The following is a 17,782-nucleotide window of genomic DNA, read 5'->3' as shown; positions in this document are numbered from 1 at the left end:
GTTAACTGAACCATAACAACACTCTCAAAGAACAGTAGGAGAGCAAAGTGCTGAAGTGACACACAGTATTTTTGGTGAAGTGTTTGTGCCCATCAGCTGGTTTGGGTGATGAGGGGCATGCAGCTCACAGGGCTGTGAGCACATCTCTGTCAACACTCCCACGGCCACAACCCACCCTGAAACCAGCCACACACTTGGCTCTTCAGCGCTGGGCTTCCAGGAATACAGCTACAACCTGTGTGTGCAGTTGCCACTTCCCTGCCTAGCCTGGGATGGCAGGGACAGGCACCAGGCTCCGAGCTCCCTGTGCTGAGCCACGACTCGGGCTGTGACACCGCTCCCAGGGCAACTGCTCACTTCAGCAACACAGGGTAAGGCAAGAAATGACAAACACTGTGGGTGCAAACTCTGTGAGCAGCTTTCCAAAGGAAATTCCCTTGCAGAGAAACCAGAGCAATGCTAGAAACAGAGAGGAAATTCAGAGCAACAGGGGGAAAAAAGAGAAAGAAGATCAAATTTGGCTTACTTCTCAATTAAATCCAGCGTGACTCCTGGCACCAGCCTGACACTCTTCTGCATACAGAACCTGCGGAGAGGGGAGAGAAATAAAGCATACTCATTGAATACTCAATGACAGGGCTCTCTGGAAAGAATATGGAAGGAGGCTTCTTTATTACAGTGCTTCTGCTTTTAAAATGGTGTTTGGGTAGGAAACTTTGCCACAGCATAATAAGAACGAAACGAGGCCCCTCAATATTTGTCACACTCACGATTATGCGGCGATTTCCATCGGCGCTTGTCAAACCCGGGGCATTGTAACTGTCACAGTGACAAGTTCCCCGACACAGAGCGGGGGAAAAGGGCTCCCAGTCACCCAGCACGGTCTCTGGGGAGGAGCGAGACGACACGAGAGCCGAGGAGGTTTACGCTGCTGGAATGCTGATGAGCGTTGGCTGGGTGTCCCTGAGGAGCTGTGGCGCTGCAGGAGGGGAGCCAGCGAGGAGCCAGAGATGCGGCAAGTTCAAACACCTCCGGTATTTCGTTACAGAAGTGCTGACTCCATTTCCCCAGCGTTACAAACGGCCCTGCTGCAGGAACAGCAGCCCTGGGCAAGGCACAGTCCCTCAGCAGCACCGCTCGCTGTGCCTGGGAGATCCAGGGGTCGCTGAAGCCCAGCGTGGGAAGGCAGCCGGGCTCCCTGCTCCAAACGCCCTGCCTGGGGACAGGCTTTGTGGCTCAGAGGGCAGGAGTGTGAAACACTACATCTGGGAAGGGAATCCAGGAAATCCAACTTGAGAGTGACTCCCTCAGTGGTATCACTACCTTCCCAGCACTTCAACCACTACCTTCCCAGCCCATCTACCAGCACTTCAGAAATCCACTCTGCTGTTTAATGAAGAATCTACCCATCAGGGTAATCTCAGCTGGTATTTAACCCCAGTGCTTCACTCTGCACAGAACAGAAAGCTCTGTGGGCAGTGTGGGACCAGGAGGACTCGGCCACACAGGAAACCTTCCTCCTGCATCCAGCAGTGTCTGGAACTGCTGCAGCAGGAGCCCTTCCTTCCCCCAGAGCCATGGTATCCACAGCCTCCTTCCCTCAGAGTCATGGTATCCACAGCCTCCTTCCCCCAGAGCTACATCATCCACAGTCTCCTTCCCCCAGAGCCACGGCATCCACAGCCTCCTTCCCCAGGCAAAGGAGAGAAAAATCACTTCTTTAATGACAAGATGTGCAGAGCTCATTTCTGAAATCCCGAGGACTCTCCAGTTCTCCTGTGGCATCCCCTGCCTGCAGGACATCCCTTACTGCCCAGAGCAGCCACGGGCTCTGAAAGGCCAAGTGGTCTCCAGGCTGTGTTTCTGATGTGTGCGCCATCCGTCACAGAAAACAGAGTCATAAAGCTCTTTATCCCCTACAGTGGGATCCCTACACAATCTGCTAAAACATTACAATCTCACAACACTGCTTTACAGAACCACACAGGGAAATGCCTCTCCCACACAAAATCTGCAGGCAGGACTCAGCACGGCGGCGTCAGGCCACTGGACTCAGGCTGGAGTCTCCCTACAGATTGCCAAAGGGCTTTCTAACTCCTCTGCTCAAGACCTTTGTGTTACAACATAATGAAAAGGGGGCTGCAAGAGAGCCAGCACAACTTTGTGCTGTTACTTTTACTTTCTATAAAGAAAAGCGAGTCCTGCCTATCACCCTGGTGTAGATGAAGGTGTCCCTGCCCATGGCAGGAGGGCTGGACTAGATAATCTTTAAGTCCCCTCCAACCCAAACCATTCTATGATCACTGTGTCACACCACATTTTGCATTTACTTCAGAAGCCTCTCGTGTGAGCTATGATTTGTCCTAACCTCACTCGATCACAGACTGATAGGACAGTGCTACACACTGTTGCAAGACCCAGTGTGAAACAAGGATGAGCATCCTCCTCCTGCTCAGCACAGCCAGGCTCCTGTGGGCCAGGCCAGGTGGCAAGAGTCCGAGAACAGATGAGTAGGCTCCCACCTGGCAGCAGAGTGTGTTTGCCACAGGGCAAACAAATACATTGGCCTCTTTTTTTCACAAGGATTTCTCCTAAGCACAAGGCTTTTGACTACAGCTTGTTGGATTGGAAATAGAAAGCTTGTCCCACACATACAGACACTCAGAACACACAACAGGAGAGATGCCAGTGAGCCAAGAGATCCCCACAACTTCTACAACAGCAGGACAGACATTGACCCTTCGAGGGTCACTGGAAACTGATTATTTGTACATCTGAATGCATCCTGCAGCTGCCCTTTAGCAGTGCCTCAGAGAGCTGTGGGCAACATGTAAATAAGCTTAGATTTCAGTTCATTTGGGCTCAAGGCTCCTCAAAGATGACAAAGTACAGACAGATTGCATTTGACTAGTGAAAACCCACCCCTTCTACTCTGACCATGGATCTGTTTGGTATTCACCAGAGTGGGAGTAAAGCAGCAAGCACTTACTGCTTTTGTATATGCTGGGCTTGCTAGAGTAAAAGCCATTGCCCTGGATATTTTGAGAGATTAGTTCATTAAAACCCCATTTAACCAGTAGCAGACTCTGCATTTCCCCTCTAACAAACACTGATTGCAAAGAAAACCTACTCATAAACAAAATGTTCTGTATCTGCAATCCCCCTTCCACCACCCCAAGGCTTTAGATGTGCTATCTCAAGTGGTGGCTGGTATCATCACCACAAACACCATGAGGAATATGTAAGCATACCAATAAACACCAGGCAATAAAGAAGAAAATCACACATAACAAAGTTTCTGCTCTAAGCTCAGTTAATCTCCCAAAATATCAAGCTGAAATGTAAATTAAATACATTAGAAACCCCCAGTAGCTGTTTTAATTGATCCGACAGAAACTGGCACTGACAAGCTTGCTGTTTTAGCATTCTGGGGTACAAACCACCCATCTGAAACCCTTGAGTCTGAGCAGCCCCAAAACTGTCTGGTTTGGGGATTTTCCAGCACTTTTCAGGAGCCCTATTGCTCTTCTATCAGTGGGGCTTCAGGGCTCAAATTCCTGTGGTCCTTAAGACAACCTAGACCAGCACAACCTCCCCCGACCATGCCAAATTCTGAAGGTATAATTGCAGCTTTGTTTGTGTCTTAAGGGACTGATGAGAACATAAGCATGTGACATACTTCTGATCACAGCCTTCAATATAGTTGCTTTTTGCTTTAGAGGGTGTGAGACACACAGATCTGCAGAAGGCAGTGCACAAACACACCCTGATGTCTGCCTGCTTCTGCAATCGCTGCATCTGCTTCCCCATTAACGCCTATCACTCAAGATTAACAATCCATACAGCTTACGTGTAAGCTTGCATGATATATACCTATACATAGTTCCAACATGTATTTGAACTACATCAGCTCACAACAGTCACTTACACATGAAAACCATCAGGATGCAGTTAGCCAGGGCTCAAACACTGGAACTGCCAGACTGTCACTAAGAGGTTCACACACACCGCATTCAGAAGGGCACAATTGACCTGTGTTTCTCTTACCAACATCAATTTTTCTTCCCCTGGAATTAGACTGAAGTGGATGCAGCTGCAACTCCATTTGATAACTGATTTTGCCCATCAGTTGTTTACTTAAAATACAGAGCAAAACATTCATCAAACCTTTATTTGCCCATAAATTCAGTACATGAAACCTCATTAGCCTGTCAGTCCAGAACTGCCAAAATGTTTTATTTCAGAAGCAGTTCTGCAAGGTTCTGGATCAGCTTTAATAAAAGGGCTAGACTGAAGCAAAAGAGAAGTTTTAATGGCAAAGGTTTACATCTTCACTTTTAGTTAACTGCCTGCTTTAAGGCATCAACATATGTTTTGCATCCAGCTGCAACCCAGGAGGAGGGTCTGGCTTTGCACCTTATTATGTTTAATAGCAGCAAAACCAGTGCCCTGCAAGTGCTTGTGATTTACAAGACTCACTTAGGTAAAAACATAATCATAATAATATCAATAAATCTGGAATATAAAAGGAGCAGAATCTCATCAGGTAACTGGGGACAATTTTTGTGTGTGTGTGTAAGCAACACAGGTCATGATTAGATGGAGCAGGAAATGCTTTACCATCCAGGATTTTGCTTGGCATCTACCAGCATCAGCCCCACCAACAGCTGAGGTTAATGGTTTTAAATCCTTCCCTTCCTTCCTGTCAAATGAGACCCAACTCTGACAATATCTCATGTTTATGCCAGGGGTAGCTCTGCTCACAAACCTGCCCTCATTGCTCTCTCAGCCACGTTCCCATGGAGATAAGGAAAATTCCAGATCGTTGTATCAAAGAACAAACTCTTTCTTGAGATCTAGAAACTGTGCATTAAATATTGTTCTATAAAGCAGGTGGAGAGTTGTCACACAGCAGGGCAGTTCAGAGCCAGCCTGCCACCACATCAGCCTCAGGAAGAGCACAGCTCCATGTCGAGGCAGCCACTTCACCAATGAGGAGCTGTAACAGCAACAGCTACACTGGACATTAACCTTCTCTTTCCTTTCACCTGAACCAGAAGGGAAGTACATCATCCTCTCAGGATTAGAGGAGATGAAATGGCTCTGGCTAATCAGGAGGCTCAATCCTCTTGCACACCTGCAAGTGCTTGCAAGGCCCTCATCACATGAGCAAAAGCTATCAGTCAAAGGCACCAGAACCCGGCCAAAACAACTTTGTTGCTTACCTGAGTCAGAGAGAGTATAAGAATTGTAAGCTATTGCGAGTGTCTCCTAAGGACAGTTAAGAACTTGTGAAGCTGTGGTGACTCCATTGCCCACCACAATGTCTACAGCCTGCTTTAACCTAGTTGAGCAAACGACCTGAAGCTTTTCATCCTGGACCACATGTATTCTTGAGAGCACTGAGATGTGCCAATAGAGACAGAGCTACGTATTATCTGGGTGCACACATTAGATTCCTCTCACCATGTCCTCAAGTAGCACCACAATTATTAGTGATCCTCTCTGTTGTTGGGTAAAAATATCGCTCTTTTAGAGCTCCTGCTATCTGTAGCAGTCTTTTATAACTTTCTGCCTAATTAACTTGGAATGTCATTCCATAACATCTTTCTTTGGTTTATCGCTCAATTTCTTTCACTACAGCATTATTTAATGCTACTGTATTATTTACAGCAACTGCAGTGTTTGGAATGTGATTTGTACAAACAACAATTTACAGAAAGTTGTATTGCACTCTGTACTATTTCTGCTCTCTGAAGCAGGACAGTTAATTCCCAGAACAGTAAATCCCTTAATCTGAGCAAACCCAGATATTGAGCTGGAATCTAAACTGCAATAAGTAGAAGATAACAATATTTTCACCTTTCTAGTTCTCATTAATAAAATGCTGTCCCACATGCATAGTTCAAATCCTAGAATTCAATGTTTTAGGTGAGATGAAGCGTTTGGATTAAGAAATCCCTCGTTTCAACAGACAAGCCACACAGGCTGCACACTTGCCCTCAATAGTGGGGAACACACTCACCATCTCAGAGCGATTTTGATGGGTGTAGTAAGGCATGAGGTGAAAAGGTCAGCTGGCAGGTCAGGGATCATGGGCAGCAACTCGTTGGCTTCACAGGCTGCCAGCTGAATGCAGTTCTTCATGGATGGTGGCAAAGGCATCTGAGCCAGCGGATGGTTGGGGTTGATGGCAGCAACCTGGGGAGGTCAAGGGAACGACTCGTGAATTCAGTACACTTCCACAAAAACAACCAGTGAAGAGCTGTCCAAGTTCTACAGAGCTCTGGATTCCAAGTTTACATCAATGGTAACACCAGCCACAGCTTTAAGTCACCTACAGTTAACAGTGTTCATGTCTATTTACCATAACAACACCACACACCAAAACCAGCAACTTGCAAGGGACTGAACTGTCATCACCCCTTCAGAGCCTTCAGCTCACATCTGCCAGCCTGGGCTAAGCACTGCAGAAGCAAGTTGGGCTAATGATTTTTTCTTTTAGATTTAAGCAAACCCCATCCTTCCTGTGGTTCACAACCACTCACTACAGATGGCAAAACAGCAACGGAAGAATGCGATGCATTTGGTTGCACTGGACAGCATTCCCTACCACAAAGCATAAAGATGATGGTGGTAAGCCAGAAGAATACTGAACTCCGTGTTTCTCCCCATCTATCTTTCTACCACACCAGAGCAGAAAGGTCAAGCTGGAAAAAGGAAGAGAGAAAATTACTGTATGTAGGTAGAGAGGCAATATTCCAACAAAAGGGGAAGAGAAACGTGCACTGCCTTCTGCAATGCCAACATTAACATATCAGTGGATACAAGTCTTAGTGCTTTAGTAAAAGGGTTCAAGGTCCTTACACATATTCCTCTGGATCAAAAAAATATGGTAATTTCTGCTCTAAGCAGCGAATGTTACACAGCAACGTAACCGTAGGGTCACAGAATCGCTTCGGCTGGAAGAGACCTCCAAGACCATCGAGTCCAGCCTTTGTCCCAGCCCTATCAACCACGAGACCATTTCCCTAAGTGAATCCTCTAGGAAGATCTTTGCATCTCGGGATCTAGAACTGTTCTAACAAGACATCATCTCCTAAGGCTCAGTTAATTTGTATTTCATTAGACATGATCACCCATTTAGCCGAGACACGAGTGCTGGTTTCCTGCTGGCCATGGACTGATGGGTGCGTTGCACACAAACGGCACTCGGCTCTCTCACTCCACATGCTGAACAGCACTTCCCAACAGGCAAGAGAGAATGGGAAACTGAGCAGACACACGAGCACAGCCACTGCTGCTTAATAATGTAACTGTGGTTTTTTAACACGACAGCAGGTCTCTGTGAGCAACCAGCTGCCCGTAGGCCTTGCAACAGCCCCTGCCTCACGTGTTCCTTCAGCAGAAGCCCTGTCTCAAAGCAAAGTGATTCATATTTCCCTGTGCAAATAAAAACCCCTCGCTATCAACATAGCACTTATGGTGTTAGTTAATGCTATTCCCGGGCAACTGCCAGTCCACAGCCTTTGGGACAGAACAGCAGCGGTAATGCAGACGCCCCAGTGAGTAACACTGTCACTCTGGGAAGATGCTGGTAATTCATTTGTTCTGAAAACAAATTATAGCTGCCCAAGCTAAAGAGCACTCAGGTTTGCTCCTTGCAAGTGCTCTCTCTGTCTGGAGGAGGAACTAATGGATTTGCAAGTATCACACTTGTAATTAACAGAAAGGGAAACAATAGTACAGCTCTGAAACCACTGTCACTGGAAACATTTCTGTACCTGTATAGCTAGAGTGAGAAACAAGCACTTGATAGAAAACTGAGTCTTTTTTGACTTAACAGATGTGTCCAGGGTAAACTTGGGAGACAGAAGCTAAGAGTTGGTACTTCAAGTGTTGGCCAGACCTGCCAGCTCCACACAACTCCTGCTGTGAGAAGCCTCTTTCCCTCTGAAGACATCAACGCAACTACAGCAAAGGAGATGCTCCTCTCTCCCAGCAGATGGTGGATTTGAAACATTCTCCCCCAAGACATGGTGCTAATGCCAGACAACACTCTCCTGCGCTGTCCTTAAGACACTTTTTTGAGAACTAATGTTGAAGATGGAAAAACAAAAGCTGCGAGTTCCTCAGCTCCAGTTACAGTCAGTCACACCCCCTGCTGCAGGGGAACACCAGCACCAGGAACTCAACAAGCCTGTATGCAGGGGTATGGTACAGTGCTGAAAAATCCTTGAACAAGGCTGAAAACCCAAAAGGTAAAAGCACACAGCTAGGAGACACGTTCCAGCCTTCCCTTCTGCACCTCTCCAACGTGGCCCTCAGACGTCAGACCTTTGCTGTGTGAAGCAAGTGTGAGTCAGAGGAAGCAATGGCACAATTACACACAAAATTAATCAGAAGTAACCAGCCCACTGTTGTATCATTGTCAGCACAGCACACTTACAGCCTGCTCAGCGCTCCAGAAGGATGGGGCATTTATAAACGCTCACAGAATCATCACAGCTAGTTAATTGGATGATTAAAAGCATCCAGTGCCATGCCCTGCAGTCCAAGCAGAGTGCAGAGCTCCAGGGAGGGCACGGCACCGTGGTTTCCAGCCAGGGCCATTTTCTTGGGGTGGCACAAGGTCAAGTGCTGCCAGGCAGCCCTGGGCACCCCCCTCCACACCCACCCTTGCCACCAACAGCTGCCCAGTGTCCATCCCACCAAAAACCAATTATAGCTGAGCTGGCTCTGGCATCTTCAGAGGCAATTCCTGCCTCCACCTTCACCTCCCTCAAAGAAGCAGTCTAAGATAAAAAATGTTTTCAATTGCAATCTGTCCACCAGGATGAGATACACCAGATTCCTGCTGCTGGAACACAAAGCCGTCTTCTCACTGAAACCCACAGACTTCTGTCTGCACAGCTCTTCACTCACACACACCAGCCATACCTTATTTACTAATAAAAGGGGAAAAAATACTATTCAAGTGCAATTTTGGAGGCAGCTCTCTAAAGAAGACAATGTGTGGTGCTCCAACATTGTCTCTTCTCAGGTATCTTAGAGAAGCATTAACTGCTTTCCTGTCATTCCCAAGTGATCATTTCTTCTTGTGCTTCTTTGGAGGGCAAACAAGATTTAGATCTTACAATAAGAAAGAGTACCAGAGCCTTTATATTCCATGAACAATGGAAACCCCAGTATAACAGGGTTACAGTCACACCTATAGGTTGCAATTAACTTTTACATTTCTCATGGAACTGCAATTCTGTGTCATCTGGTGGCAGCTGGGCAGTGCTCTGTGCCAGCCAAAAACACAAACTGGCTTCCCTCAGCCTTCACTCCCTCAGATTAAGAGAACAGCAAGCTCCTCTAATCTCCTTTCAGTAAGATGGGCTGACAATTATCTTGATAGCTCTAGCAGCCCCTCTTGAGCACCAGTTCCAACTTCACCTCACTTTTCATGAACTTGAACAATTCAACAAATCAGAGTGTCCCAAATGACTTCCCATCCATGCTTTGTACCTGTTGCCTTTTCTACCTGTCACCAAGTCTTCTGCTTGCTATTAGTAAGCAGTTACCTCAGTAAATAGCCAGTAGCTAACAAAATCTAAAGACACAGATTGGAAAGCTGATGTATAAGCCTGGAAGTATTGTCATACTCAAATTAATCTGGTTTTCACCTGTGCTGCAAAGCCAGGGAATGCTGAAGCAGTTTTTCCCATGCAACCTCGCATGTTTGGCACAGTAAAACAGAGCAAATGGGATTTAGTATTTTTGCTGAGGTGAAGACTGACATAGTCACTTGTGCTCATCTCTCTCACTGTGAGCAACCATCCACAGCAGCTTCCCCTGAGCAATTTATCTGTCTCTCAGCAGAAACCAACAGACACACCTGGGGCTGCCTTCCTTCCAAACAACTTCAAAGTCCTTCTAGAGCTCAGCAAGAACCAAGGCAAAAAGGCAATGCAGAAAGCAAGCAGGGGAAGGAAAGGTAAATCAGGCCCCACTTTTAACATGTGTAGGAACAGAAAGAGAAAACAAAACAAAAATCCAGAAGAGAGCATTTGTACAAACAAAAGAGAAAGGCTCCAAAAAATATCACAATGAAAGTCACAGGCTGAAGGGAAAAGCTGGAAAAGGAGAACAGAATATGACCACCAGACATTTTTCCTGACTTAAAAAGATGGTAACCCTCAAAAGGCATCTACTGCCAACACCACCAACCTGTGCACTGCAGCTTCATGTTCTTCCCAAGCCACTGACTCTGGGAAGTTTCTTATCTTTACAAAGTTCAGCATTATCACTGGTTGAAGAGAAGGAATAATGACATAATCTACGTATCTCAAGCTAGCCAACTGTTTTGTTTCAGGGGAATGGCATTTCCACCTGCCAAGAGAGCCACCACAAAAGCATCTCCATAAAGGGGAATTCAGAATGAAAGGAATTACAGCCAGGGATATTGCTGATATCTGCCTGAAGGTTCTCGCTGTGACAGCCATTTGCCTGATTAGTTATTATTCCTTCCCTAAAGTTTGATGTTTTTTAAGTACCTCCAGAGATGTGCTTTCTGTGCAAGCTAAAGCGAGCAGGAATTGCTGGCAGTGGGGAGTCTTGCCAGCCCAAGTTTGTGCACAGAGTCCTGACTTCTTACCTTCCACTTTGCATTTCAGATTTACTTGAACAAATTAGTAGTTACATTTGCAACGAAAGACAGCTTTTCATTAGAAACACATCCAGCTGAAGAGCTCTGAGCGACTGAAGCCACCAACACAATCACTTCAACAGCAAAAAACTCTGGCTGCACCCAGATACTAGACTTTTGCAAGTAAAATAAATATGTCTAGTTCACCTCAGCATTTATCTCAGCAGAAAAGACCATTAGGGCACAAATTGGTTCTATTAACATTACGATTTAATTAGCACTTGTATTAAAAATCATTCCAAGTGTAACACAGCAAACTGAACCAGAAAGACTGGAGTGAGTGGCACAATTATTTGCAGATTGATTTGCTTTCCAACATAGTTTTAAACACATTTTTCATCTGCATATAGCAAAGCAAGCTTAAACTTAACCCTGTGGCACAAACACAAACGAAACCTTTGCAACAGACTGTGACCTCACCTCCAACTCCTGCTCCCTCTGTAGTGCAAACTGCTTGAAGGACTTGACGATCAGGCCGGCGTTAGAGCAATCGTAGACGAAAATGGAAGGGCTGCCCATCCAAGTCTGCAGGTCGTATATGGACAGAGGAATATACTGAGTGTAGTTCTAGAAGAAGAAAAAAACCCACTTGAGTTACAAAGAGAGAGAAGCAGCAGAACTTTCATTGGTGAGACCATAAAATGCACACAGAAGAATTCTTCCTCTGAACTCACAAAATAAACCCCAGACTGGACATGAGGTGTGTTAACACCAACCAGCATCTCCTAACAGTGGGGACTATGAACCCAACTCCAACACAAAGGTGTTGGATTTCATTCACAAGCAGATTTGATTGTGGTATCATTTGAAGCACTAAACTCTAAAATTCTCAAGCTCAGCAGAGTGCTTTGATATGTGCTAACAACTCCAAGCAGCATTTAATAGCCTGAGTTTGGCTCCAATTGCTGCAACACTGATAGAGAATGTACAGCAGCTGTCTTTAATTTAACATCAAACATCTTAAACTGGAAATTCCATCAATAAATCAGGATTGATAACTAAGCCTATGTAGCCCATCAGCAGCTATGCCATCTTAGTGTAACGAGATGCTTCATGCCGTTATTAGAGCCTTTCACTGCTGCAGAACTTCCACAATTACCCAGTAAAATTAAAACCAACAAAGAAGCCTTCAAAGGGAAACACCACTAATTCCCCTCCTGTAAATATCACATCTTTTGTTCCTTGTCTTCCATCCTAATGCCCCCAAAGCATTGCAGGCAAGAGCTTCTTAAACACCAGGAGCATCCAAAAAATCACACTTCAAATTAGCTATGAAGGGCCACACCCTAAACTCAAAGGAAGAACTGAAAATACAAACCAAAGCTGATTTCTGCCACTTGAGCCTTCCAAGAGTCACTACCAAATACACAGTGGCTGACTGCATAACCCTTCCCATCTGCAGCCAGAGGGCAACCTGTCCATGCTCCTACAGCACTGAACCCTGCCAAAATCTACAGGAAAAGCTGCGATGTTCCCATTAACATCAGCAGAATGATGGATGGGATCATAACTCCCATTTAAATTCAAGAGACTTAAAATAGCTGTAATAAAACCAGTAAACTTTTGCAAAAATCAAATCTTCAAGGACACCTATCAGCATATATAAAGACAGAAGGGATCATAAACCATGTGCTAGATAAGGTGGGAAATAGTAAGTCATTTCAAAATTGAGTTTTGTCCATATATAAAAGTTTTGGTTGTTTCATTTAAATTAACAGGAAAATTGGTTTATCAAAGCCAAACTTTCAGGGAGTCAGGAGCTTTGTGTTTTCCTGCAGGACAGAAGGATAGATGGACGCCTCCCCCTTGGCCCAGACCTTTAAGGACACCACTCGGTTTAAGCACGTTCCAATCATAGCAAGTTTCGTATAAAAACCCCTGCTCTGATTCATATAATCAATGAGATTTGATGGGTGTGCATTGCTTTAACTTTAACAATTTCCACTGCATAGTGCTGCAGCAAGGGCTGGACTGTAGCTCTGATGAATTGTGTTGTTTCCAACCAGAAGAATTTTATGTTCTGCCATTCCTGTGGGGGTCACGTCTAACTGATGAGATTTGCTAATGGTATGTAAATGAGACAGCTTGAAGAAAAAAGGAGTGTTAAATAATAAGTTTTCCAGGATGGTTGCTCCAGGTGATCTTTGGATGCTTGCTCATCTTGTCTCTGCCACGCTGGGACTGTGAGTAGGAACAAACTTGGCTGGTTTGTTCTCAGCATTGACTTTGGGTTTTAGCGAGAAACTTAACGCAGCTCCCACCATCCCTCTGTGACTGTTTAATGACACAACACACAACTAAACTACAAACCGGTTTTGAACAGATTCCATGACCAAGTGGTTAATGAACAACTCAAAAGTATTTCCAAAAGCATCATTCTTCAGACTTTGCAGAGAAGTTCCCCAGAGCTTCAGAATAATCAGTTGAAGTCCCAGGGGAAGTGGGGGGATGCTGATTTTTACCTTTGTGAAACCATGTGGGGATTTCCTCAGCAAATCATAGCAAGCCAAAGCAGAAAAATAACATTGCTCTTTATGAATACAACAGCACTCACAGTAAACAGAAGAAAAGCACATTACTGCATCTTTTTAGATCTAGCAAAATGCCAGATGATGACAAATTAACTGGTTCACAATGACTTCTGCAACCCTGCTCTTGTATGCCAGTACTGCACAGCAAGCAGAGCAGGGTGCCTGCAGTAAATTAATGTACAGTTCTATAATTAAGTATTAGCTTAGGACATGTGTCAACAAGACCAGTCAGTTAAAGCAACGTGCCACAGCAACCTTCTACAGCACAAGGAGGACTGCTGCCTCTGGCACTTCTTTGGTCAAACAGAGGCTGTTTCAGCAGAGCTCTGGACAGGATGAGTGATATGTAAATGGCTTCCAAAGGTCTTAAAAAGGAACACAATGATGATGCACATTTTGTGTTTTGTATTCTCACATTACCAGCAGAATTTGCTCTTCCCATGCACATGTTTGGTGTCTTTTATACAACTGCAGGTTACAACAGACCCAGGAAAAGACATTTTCAAAGTAATTCTTCCTTCCAAAGCATGGTACAATTTCTCTCTCCATTTCCTATCACCTATCATCATTTCCTATGTGCTATTAATAGCTGGGGCTTAACAATCTGTGACATAAGGCAGCAAAGCCAAGTCCATCGAGAGCTTCACTGTTTGCTCAGACACAACAGAGCTGGGGTGCTACCTTTGAAAAGCTGACAAAGCCAGTGGCAGTGGCTGGATCTTTAGTGTTTTGCAAATAAGCTTCAGTGCATCTGAGAGAAAACCCTCCTGCCCCACAGGGAGGTGAGGGACAACCAACCTATTTGGTCTCATAGAGCTTCAAGAACAGAAAGCAAGCAAACAGCTGTCAGCAGGGAACCAAACAAATACCTGTGAATGCCTCTTAAACCCTGAAAATCAAGCTCTTTACCAGAACACAGCAATACTTTCACACAGTAGCAAGAAAGATGCAGCTGTTGAGCACTGCTTGGCAGAGACTCACCTTATTGAAGACCCAGATCTCCCCGTTCACCGTCGGCCTGGGGACACCGTGTCCATTGTAGTGGAAAAGCACCCGCTCCTCCTTGGCGTTTCGCCGCAGAGACGTGCACAGCTTCTTCACTTCATCCACTGTAGGATCCAGGCTCTGCTTGTACCTGGCCTAGTAAAAAAATGTAAGAGAATCATTTTAAGTGTAAAACCAAATCTAAGATGCCTGCACCTAGACAAGATAAAAGCATGTGCATAAACTGGTTAGGTGGAAAAAGAAAACAAACCCCATTTAGTGTAGAGCTGAATAAACAACAAAATTCCCTCTTGAAGATGGAAAATGGTGTCATTCAGATATTTCAAATCTCATTCTGAAACACTCCTTCCCCTCCCACCTGGAAAAGGGACACAGTTCTTGCTGTAAGCCTTAAAATGAACAAAAATACCACAGTGAAGGGTAGAGAAGTTGCGTCCTTCATGGAATAAGAACAGCAGCAGCCTCATCCTCTTCCTAAGCCACAACCAGTTGGTTCTCCTTGTATTAAAAAGACACATATAAAAGAAACCTGGCCAACAGCTCTGCAAATATGTTAAACCTAGATGTAGCCTGGCCTTTTCTAGCTGGGTAAAACAAGGGAAAACTGATTAAGAGCCTTTGGCAACCAGCCCTTGGAAAAAATGTATATCCCCTATCAACACAACTTTGCCCATGGACATGACACGATTGTCTCTTCCTACACAGCTCCACAGCACATACCCACACTTCTCCAAAAATCTGGTCCTGAAAGCCTCATCATGAAGCAAATCAAGGTCTCAGAAGTTTGGGCTTTTTAGGTTTTCTTCTATGACAGGCCAAGATAAGAAAGTCTTAAAATATCCCAGTAAAAGAAGATGAAACACTTGCATGTGAAAATAGTTTGCTCATCTATGAAGCTTGGAAACCAGGTATCACACTGCTCAGTTAACATGCAGCATCTCAAGCCAACAGGCAGGATGGATCCAAGGACTGGCATCACTCACACGGTCATAACAACGAAGAGAAACACACAAAAAGAAGGAGAATATTAACAAAAACCAGTGGTCTGATACACTCGTGCTTTGGGGGAACTTCTGCACTAGGTAAAGATAAGAGGCTGTGCTGATGTTCACACAGATCCCCTCACACCTCTTCCTTTCTCCTTTCATTGTTAGGAAGGTGCTGATTTGCAAAAATGTGCCCCTTAAATCCCGTCCTGCCCGCTGGCTTCTTTACAAGACTCGATAAGCTGAGCACTGGGTAATGTTTCAGCTCCCTTCTCTCAAAGGAGAACAGGCTCATCTGAACACTCCTCACGTCCTTTCAGCATTAATATTAAATACAGCTTGCAATTAATGGAGGTGAATTCATACTCAAACTAAAGCCTGTAGATCTAAAGATCCAACTGTAAACATATCATTGGAGCACTGAGAAACACGAGGCTGAGGAGGATGGAGAGGAGAGGGAGGAAGCCTGAAAATAAGGAGACAGCCTTAGTCCCCTGTCAGCACAGGACTTTCAGGTGTGAGTTCATTACACATCATTCATGTACATACAGCAAGAAACAGGTATCTGCACAACAAACTAGACCAGGTGGTGTCTGGTTTTTTCCTAAAAGACATCTTTTGAGACTTTTTCCCACTGGTATGCAGAAAATACCAGGAGAAGCAGCAGCTACAAGAAGTGTTCAGGGCTTGTTCCTCTGACTGGGGTACGGGGCACTGGTGGGAGAGGAGAAGCTCTCTGGTTTATGTGATGCTCAGTGAGACAGGGTGCTATTGCTAATAACTCTTAAAAATAAATCACCTTGCAGAACAGAACTACAGAAGCTGAAGGTCATTGAGAAGAACATAGAGAAACAGTGTGAAAACCTCACAACCTCTGGGCTGCCACCCCTACCCAGCATCAGAACACACTGCCAAGGAGCAGCTCTCCAGCACCCCACACACCTTTAACATGGCTGATACTCAAGAGGATTCACTGATGCAACAATTTTACCTTTCCTTTCACTGCAGGACGAAGCATTTTGCAAAGAGTTTCGGTTCTCATATGAAGATGTTGTGTTTCAGCATCACTACCCTTTTGATGAACAGTTCCCACTTGTCACCCTCCCCTGGCAATGTGCTGTGCTCCTTTCCTTCCTCTCCCAAGAGGATGCTTTCAGCAGCAGAGTGCAAAAGGTAACAAACAGCCTAACTGAAACCCTCAAAGGTCTGTGGGGCTTAACCTCGGAAACTCCTGTTGAAATCACACAGACACAAAACAAGGCTTTATGTTTGTTTTCCCTTTGTTTTTATGAGTTATTGACCAGTTCCCCACTGTTGCTGCACCTGCAGACCACACTGGCTTTCCTGGCCCTCTAGCATGTGTTGATGACAGATATTTTCTGCTGTTTGGCACAGAGGCTTTGCTTCCTGACACAATTATCAGACAAGACAATCTAGGCTTCATGATGCCCATCTGTATCTGCTGCTCCCAGACGATGTTGCAGTTGCAGCATCCGAGCTGTCAGAACGCCTGCCCCGAGCGCCGTGACGGACAGGCATGAAATTGCTGACGGTTATGTCAGCTGGCTTTCTGGTGTGAATTTGATTTTCTGATCACCTCAGTGTCTCACTGATGAGCTCCTGTCAAAAGCAATAACTTTGTGGCAGCCTGGTCCAGACTCTCTTCATTATTCTACTCAAAATTAGCAGTTTTGCCTGTTTATGCAATATTGCCACTGTTTTATGAAACATTCCCTGATTCAGCCAACCTCCTTCCTCTCTGCTTGTTTATTACACAGCATGTTTTGTATACTATCCAGTTATGTTAATTTTTAAGGCATTTCATTTTCAGTGTGCCACAAACTTCTGGCTCAACAAAACATTTTACTGAGGAAGTTGGAGGAAACAGGAGTTTCAATAGAGAGGAGTTCTGGCCCCTAAAACAGGAAAAGAAAACACTGTGGGGCTACATACCAAGTGCATGGACTAGATGGCTTTGCTGTGGATGTTAACATTTCCATGCCTTAACGCTGCCACGTGAAGTGGGAGGGGTTTTGCTCTAAGGCATTCCCCTATTGACACACTCTCTCAGAATTACTTTCTACATGATATCCAAATTTCCTGGCATGACTAAGTCACAGCAATATCCTTTAAGGGACAAAGCAAGGATTCTCTAAAGATGTGACCTGCCATTTCCTTAGCTGAGAGCAACACTCTGGCTGTACCTGGTTTGGGATCTCCACCAGCTCCGTGTCAGAGGGCAAATAAAGCAGAGTTACAGCTGAGCAACCAGGCAGCTCCTGACCCAGCCCTGCTACAGGGGCTGCCCAAACCCCACACACAAAAAGCACCACTAAAGGAGCACAAGCATTGTCCCATTCAGGAGGGATTTAGTTCTTTTAAAAGGTAACTAAAGCATCCCCATGTTCATTGATCAGCAGGTGACAGCATCAACCTCTTTGAGGTGAGTCTGTGCAGGGTATTGGCTGCAGACAGCAATTCCCAGGGTTCCACAGGTTTTGAGCTTTAAGGGTTCTGCTTTGGAAGCGTCACCCAAGTACAGGGATTGGTCTTTTATTTTCAGTGAA

The 17,782-nt window shown here is 45.1% G+C and overlaps 1 protein-coding gene across 3 annotated transcripts in view; it reads right to left on the bottom strand.

Moving 5' to 3' along the window:
• RPTOR (regulatory associated protein of MTOR complex 1) overlaps positions 1 to 17,782 on the bottom strand; it is a 125,730-nt gene that overhangs the window by 76,134 nt on the left and 31,814 nt on the right. For all 3 annotated transcript variants that reach the window (XM_062010874.1, XM_062010875.1, XM_062010876.1), the window contains exons 4-7: positions 14,206 to 14,364; positions 11,114 to 11,260; positions 6,026 to 6,201; positions 527 to 586 (exon numbers count right to left, since the gene is read on the bottom strand). In XM_062010874.1, the coding sequence (XP_061866858.1) occupies positions 527 to 586; positions 6,026 to 6,201; positions 11,114 to 11,260; positions 14,206 to 14,364 (542 nt within the window). The remainder of the gene's footprint in view (positions 1 to 526; positions 587 to 6,025; positions 6,202 to 11,113; positions 11,261 to 14,205; positions 14,365 to 17,782) is intronic.

This window comes from Colius striatus, chromosome 18 (assembly GCF_028858725.1).
Source record: "Colius striatus isolate bColStr4 chromosome 18, bColStr4.1.hap1, whole genome shotgun sequence".
Taxonomy (NCBI): Eukaryota; Metazoa; Chordata; class Aves; order Coliiformes; family Coliidae; genus Colius; species Colius striatus.
This window is presented reverse-complemented; position numbering and strand designations above follow the sequence as displayed.